The 7,500-nt window shown below is 43.3% G+C and overlaps 1 protein-coding gene across 3 annotated transcripts in view; it reads left to right on the forward strand.

Annotated features, from left to right (window-relative positions):
• The window catches only part of map4l (microtubule associated protein 4 like), a 48,820-nt gene that overhangs the window by 6,649 nt on the left and 34,671 nt on the right, over positions 1-7,500 (forward strand). For all 3 annotated transcript variants that reach the window (XM_063219121.1, XM_063219122.1, XM_063219123.1), the window contains exon 2: positions 4,680-4,864. In XM_063219121.1, the coding sequence (XP_063075191.1) occupies positions 4,684-4,864 (181 nt within the window). In that variant the 5' untranslated portion in view covers positions 4,680-4,683. The remainder of the gene's footprint in view (positions 1-4,679; positions 4,865-7,500) is intronic.

Consider the following 7,500-nt stretch of genomic DNA (forward strand, 5'->3'; position numbering starts at 1 on the left):
ATAGCCTGGGCGAATAGCCGACTGTTGACTCCGTCAATCAGTCTGGCAAAAGCCATGAGGAATCCGTCTCCGTGGACGATGGGAGATGGTCTGATCTTACTCTATCATTTAAATTAATTGAAGTTCCAAACTCAAATTGAAACCCATATTGTGCTTTATTAGCATGCCTGTTACGTTATAGCTTCGCAAAAGGATACAAATAACAAAACGAAAGTGTGAATATAGTTACCTCGACCAATCAGTAACGGAGCTCACGGGTGAGTTCTACGTCACCACTCTCAACTGTTTGCTGATTGGCGAAACACTGAGAGAGCCGAGCTTGAGGCTTTTGTCAGACGATGTGCGGAGCCAAAATCTTTGGATGGAGTACATGGATGGCGTCGCCAGGCTAGGAAAGACACAAGACACAAACTTAACAAAATGTTGTAGGCCTACATGAAAGGGCCACCACAGTGAAGTATAGTGCCCGGGGGCACCATATTGGCTTAATACGGTCCTGCTGTGTCTGCATTCAGATGGAATGAAAATCAGCCAACATCCCGGACACAGTGTTTGGTCATACACTGTACATGTATTTGTCGGTATTGTTTGTTTCTAAACATTGTGTCTCTGAAGTTCATAGCAGTAACTACAGTACTGAAACCTCTTGTGTAGTGCACACTTGAAAGGAACTGAGAGATATCAACACGTTTACTTGACCAGCACTGCTGAAGAATCTATAAGCGCCTTAGATTGAGAATAAATGAGACAAATGGTTACAGTGTCACAGTATCAAGTATCATCAAAGTCACATCATAGAACAGCAATGCAAATACCATGGAAGTAGTTGTCCTCGTACTTCACATTTCAAGCTTCTCTGTCAGTCAGTCTGTCTGTCTGTCTTTATATCTGTCCCTGTCTTCCTGTCTGTCACTGTCTGTCTGTATGTCTATCTGTGTTTGTATGTCTGCCTGTCTCTCTGGCCGTCTCTCTCTCTCACTCTCATTCGCTCTCTGTCTCTGTTAATGGCACTTGAATAAGCTGCCATTGGTTAGCATGCAGCAGGAACATTAGGACCAGGCAACACCTGCTGTAGCAGCACCTGAAGCCCTGTAAAATGCCTCATTACACACACAGGTGTTGCTTCTCATCTGCTGCGGTGGGGGCATTGCCAGGGCGGCCCTAACCAGGCCTGCTGTTTGACTCTCTCCCATATACCACCCCCACCCCACCCACTTCGTGACTCACCATCTCCCTTCCACCATCTTCCCTCATCTCCACTGAAGCACCACAGACTCCAGCAGGCTTGATAGTGTAGCTATATTGTATATCATGGGGTGTGTGTAGGGATGCACGGTACTAGTGGTGTGGATCGGCACTGCCCTCACGATCCGATTCGATCACGATTCGGGAGGTAGCGATTCGATTCGATTCGATTCTATACGATCCGATCCGATTCAATTCTACAATGCATTGCAATGCATTACATTTCTACTGAAAGCAAAGCAAATGTTTAACCCCTTAGCGCAGCACCTATGTTATAACCTTACTGTCACCAGAATTGTAATGTCTATGTCTTAATCTGTTACTTAAGGCTCTCAGCACTGTCATAGCAATGTTGTTATGATGTAGTTGAGTATGTTCAACAAATAGTGAATAGCCCCGCCGGCGACCCCATCTGAGGCTACTCAGTCATGTAGTCAGATACTGAGCAACAATTTATTGCCTGTTTTCTGTATCATTCTGTATCAGTCTTGCAATGTTTTGAAGTGTTTTTATTTAATTTAACATTCATTTGTTCCCGTAATATCCATGGAAGTAATTGAAACTTAAAAAAAATGCCGGATCGATTCTGGAACTTGCCGGATCGATTCTGGATCATCCATGCCCCGCATCGATTCGGATCGCCGAATCGATCATTGTTGACACCACTACACGGTACCACTTTTTTTGAAAACCAAGTGTGGGTACATGGCTGTACTTGCTGATACCAGGTACCGATACCAATACTTTTACCCCCACCATACAAGGAAAACAAATGCATAGCCTTGTTTTTTCCACGTGTGATATTTTGTTATTGCCATGTATATTTAAATACTATTAAATGTAGGAGAGGGCGCTTTTTTAAGCAGTCATGGGTAAGCGGTTAGGGCGTCACATTTGTAGCCCAAAGGTTACTGGTTCGATTCCCGACCTGCCAGGTTGGTGGGGGGAGTATTTACAGTAACCAGTGCTCTCCCTCATCCTCCTCCATGATCGAGGTACCCTGCGCATCGTACCGCCCTGCCAGACTGCTCCCTTGGGGCGCCATTGGGGGCTGCCCCCTTGCACGGGTTAGGCATAAATGCAACTTCCTTGTGTGAAGTGTGCAGTGAACACTTGTGTGCTGTCGAGTGCTGTGTCACAATGACAATGGGAGTTGGAGTTTCCCAGTTCACTTCACTTCACTTTCACTTTTTTCCGGTGCTGCTTTCAAGTCTATGGAATGTGAGATGTTGCATTGTTTCGTGTATAATAGCAGTATCTGTGCCTGGTATCGGCAAGTATTTGACGTAGGGGTGGTCGATATGACGATATTAAATTGTGAATTGTGATATCAAGTACAAGATCGTCTCGAATCCGCCAAAGTGGAGAAATCGTATCGTCTTGCAGTGAGGTTGTTTACTATCAGTATCAGAGTGATGTTTTCTCACTTGTGTTGTTGTCATGTTGTGTTATTCTTTACATTATTGTATTCCAATTGTACACTTTATGAGAGTGTCATCAGTGTGTTAACATTTTATTGACTTCAAATTACAAATTGCAAGTATATGAAAGTTGTTTTTTGTTGTTTTTATTTTTTGGATGGAAGAACGTGATAAAAAGTCGAAGTCGAGATGTCATGTTAAAAAATCGTGATGTGGCATTTTTGGCAAATCGCCCACCCCTAATTTGACGAGTATGAGTATGAGTGTAATGAGCAAGTATCGGAGCCGATATGTATCGTGCATCCCTAGGTGTGTGTGGTACAGCTGCCGTGACAGACAAGACACCCCTCCTCCATGTTCTCAGTCAGTATTTGAAGAGGCATCCATGTGCTCGGAGCGTGGCAGTGTGAGTGTGTGTGAGTGATCACAATTTCAGACGACAGCTTAAGCCCCCTTCAAGCTCCACCCACAGAGCCCCAGCGCTGCATGTGGCCAGTGGCAATGGTCAGGAAATCCACCACTGCACTGTGCTGTGAGAGGCATGACAGCGGTGTGGAAACATGTGGTGCAGTTCCCAGTGTTGCCAGATTGGGCTGTTTCCCGCCCAATTGGGCTGCTTAGGATGGCCGAGTACGGGTAAAAATAGCATTTTGCAGAAAAACCCGCCCAATTTTTGCCATAGAAATCAATAGAATTGGGTGGGATTTTGTGCTTCTAGGCGGGATTTGAGCATTTTGGGCTGTAAATCATGAGCCTCATCTGGCAACCCTGGCAGTTCCCTCGACACTGTGCTATAACCCTTTTGCACAGAGCCTGTGTTATAACCTTGCTGTCATCAAAATTGTAATGGCTATGTCTGACTCTGTTACTTACGGCTCTCAATAATAATGCTGCTATGATGTACGTAGTACTAGAGTATTTTCAGCACCTAGTGAATAGGCCCACCGGTGACCCCATCTGCACGAAGAGGCTACAGGACCCCTGGTGTTGTGTGTCCCAGTGTCAAAGCAGGCTTAACGCCACCATGTGGATTACTACAAAATAGCAAGAGAAAAGTGCATGCTGGTGATGGGCCTCACTCTGGTGATGGGATGCACAACAACAGGAAGAGGGTTTAGGTTTAAATCAAGGTCTTGCTACATGTAACATTCACTGGTTCAACTAATAAAGACTAAACAAGGCCACTAATACTAGGCAAACTAAGGCATATAGTTAAGTCTGGATTAGTGTTTCTCAAAGTTTTTCAGACCGAGGACCACTTTGTCCACCCAAAAATGTTCAGGAACCACCTGTCAACTGAATTGACAGTTGAGGGGTGCTAATTTGACACTGCTAATTTCGATGCAGGCCTCTCAGTTTTTATTCACATTACAAGCCTGTCTTATTGTGGTGAAAATAAGACTTAAGCTATGTTTAGCTTTGTAATTATGTTACAAATATAGCCTACTACTAGCTCATCTTGGAAAAGTAGAAATCCCCTTGCGGACCACCTGAGCTCTGTTGTGGACCACCAATGGTGCCCAGACCACACTTTGAGAATCACTGGTCTGGATTATGGACTACAAAGGAATATGGTTAAACAAACATCAAACAAATAACATGTAAATCAAGCAGAATGTTTTCTGTGACCAATTTGAATGCAGCAAACTGATATGGTTGTGAAATAAAATGCAAAATGTATGACAATGGCCATCACTATGCTAGATTACCATAAAACTGAAAATACCTGTTTGTATGTTTGTTATTATTGTGAAACTTACATATACACATGCATTTGACACATCCACACTTCAACCCAGCAACAAACAAACTGCTTTTTCAAGAGGGAAGTGAAACAGAGACTCTGTTTCCCTTTCACTGTGGGATGCACACACAGTACAGTAGTGACAGCTTATGTATGTTTTCTGAATCCTTCAGGGGTGTTGTTTCTGTATGAATGAGTCAATTCTGTATTTGTGTTCACAGTCCGTAACCCCCCCAAACCTAATCCCTGCTCTCCCGTCTCCCCCACAGGAGTATGGACTTTAATTTGTGTGACGCTGCGTTCGACGGGAAGCCAAAGGGGAGCTCAGAGTCACTGCTGAAGAGGGACTTTGTGGGCGATCTGGAGGCCGAGGGTTTTGACGACAAAGTAGGCGAGACTGTTGGCAAGTCTGACTACCGTCCCCTTCTGGGGGGCATGGATGGGAAAAAGGAAGGTGAGTCTGTGTTTACGTCTGTCATTGGATCTATGTTTTAAAGGGACACTGTGTGAGATTTGTAGTTGTTTATTTCCAGAATGCATGCTCCCCATTCACTAATGTTACCTTTTACATGAATACTTACCACCACCATCAAATTCCAAGTATTCATTATGACTGGGAAAATTGCATTTTTCATACATGAAAAGGGGGATCTTCTCCATGGTCCGCCATTTTGAATTTCCAAAAATAGCCATTTTTAGCTGCAAAAATGACTGTACTTGGACCATACTAGAAAATATTTGTTTATTACTGTAATTAGGAAACTTTCATGTAAAAATCAAATTTGGCAATAGGCAGCCTAGTTTCAATGAGCAGCATAGTTGCAGTACCTTTTTTGACCATTTCCTGCACAGTGTCCCTTTAATGTTGTGATGCGATACACTTTGATGCAATGTGGGTTTTATATGAAAGGCAGATGACAAGAGAGATACGGTATACTGCATATCAATACCAAGTTACTTCTAAACCAGCGATTACCAGTGTATTCTAACATTTTGTTGCCATTTCAAATGATTGGACATTAAGTATAAAGTATGTGCTCCATTTGGGAATGTCATTGAAGTTTGTGACCTTCAAAAGGCCACAAATTAATCCAGGAAGGCCTCTGGAAGCTAATTTGTTTCCCTTTGGCAGCCGCAACGCAGGATATCCTGTAAAACTTTGCAACGAGTTTGTGTGTGTGCATGTGTGTCTGTGTTTGTTTGTCTATCTGACTCTGTCTGTGTCTACTGTATGTCTATGTGTGTGTATATGTGCGCACAAACATACACTCACATACAGTACGTGCATGAGTGAGTATGCAAACAATGTTTACAGAGTGGTGGTCGGGTCATGGCTTGATCTGCACACCATGTTGGCCTGGGCTACATAATTAAGAGGCTGGGTCCAGAGGGACCAGAGAACCCTGGGGTGCATTTCTCGAAGCTATAGTTGTTAACTGCGTTGGCTACTTTGTTGTATGCAATGCAGTTTCCCATTGGCAACTACTGAAGTTGCTAACTGACTAACAACTATGCGTTTGAGAAACGCACCCCACAGCAGGACAATGTTCAGGAACAGTCCCACCCACCAGTTCACTTTTGTTGTTTACCGTCTTCCTTCCATAGAGGTTATCAGACTTCACAATCCGACTTTCCTCTGTGGGTTAGCAACCAGTGTGTGTTTTTTAAACTGTGTATACACATTGCAGTTATTTGAGAATTGCCTTTATGTTTTTCCTCCCAATATCGTTGTTTCCTGGCTGTGTTTTTAACATGTCTGCTGCAAGGATAGAGGTACTGTTACCAGCCAAGGATTAGAATGGATATGAGCATGAAGTGTGAAAGGATTAGAATGGATATGAGCATGAAGTGTGAAAGGATTAGAATGGATGTGAGAATGGATGTGATGTGAAGAATTCAGGACTTCAGGAACATTTCAGTTTCTTACTTGTTGTAGTGAAGTGACAGTGACTCTATGCCACATAATGTCCTGGCTGGTCATGAACTTCAGTCATTTATCATGTGGTGATTTCCATGACATTTCATGAGAGAGGTGCCAGGCATGTTCTAATCACCACTCAGTCTCAGACTGTGTTTGTAGAGAATCTGATGAAGACTGTGAAGTCGAAGCGTTATCCAGCCATGAAATAATGGAGGAAAACAAAAAGGATTTTAGGTGTGCGGACCTCTCAATTTGAAACTAATTTCATGAGAGGTCACCTAAAAAAACCTCTGTCCTCTCTAAACCCACTTCCCGTCACCAAGGAAAGGCTGTAATGTGTCATGAATACCGGGTGTCCCTGAGGTACAGCCGTCATGTCTTGTTTACGCTCATGGTTAATTGTTTATCATGCACGGAGGCACAATTTTCACAGTTGGATCCACCACTTGTGGTGAGGTTCGTCAGTATATATGGTCAACACTAAACATGTGTGTGCCCTGGCAGTAAGAAACCCGATATACCCTATAAATGTGAGACATCAGGTTGACGGCCATAAGCTGATTCATCCACATATTGCGTGTGGGCGAATATATTTATTTACATATGTGTAGCTGAATAATCACACCTCTGATGTGTGAGCTGCATGCAGCGTGCGATCTTATGACCTTAACCCTTATGAACTCCTTGCAGTAGCTGCTGTGTGTTTGCACATAGTTCTGCATACTTTTTATTTAGCCATATTCACAGCAAGATGTAAATCCCTGCTGTAGTATTACCATATGAACATAATGTTATAAGGTGTGTGCTTGTCCGTGCATGTGTGCGTGCGTGCGTGTGTGTGCACGTGTATCCGTGCGTCCGTGCACTTCTGATGAGATTTGAAGGCCTCTGTTTACATCTGGCTGAGATGGATGTGTTCATTGCACTGGGGGCATATGGTCAGACAGGCACTGCAGGCTTGCTGTTCTACCTCATACAGCTTTATTGATATTTCACAAAGGACTGATATCCAGTTTGATCAAACAATAATCCCACGTGACACATTCAAAGGAAATGCTGTAAGCATAGAGTATTTTGCTAGCTGTTTGACAAGGAATCATTTTAGCATTATGTGCAAATGAATTTTAAAGAATCCAATTTCTCCACCTGAATTGGAGCTGGAATGGAGA

Source organism: Engraulis encrasicolus, chromosome 16 (genome assembly GCF_034702125.1).
Source record: "Engraulis encrasicolus isolate BLACKSEA-1 chromosome 16, IST_EnEncr_1.0, whole genome shotgun sequence".
In the NCBI taxonomy this organism is placed as follows: domain Eukaryota; kingdom Metazoa; phylum Chordata; class Actinopteri; order Clupeiformes; family Engraulidae; genus Engraulis; species Engraulis encrasicolus.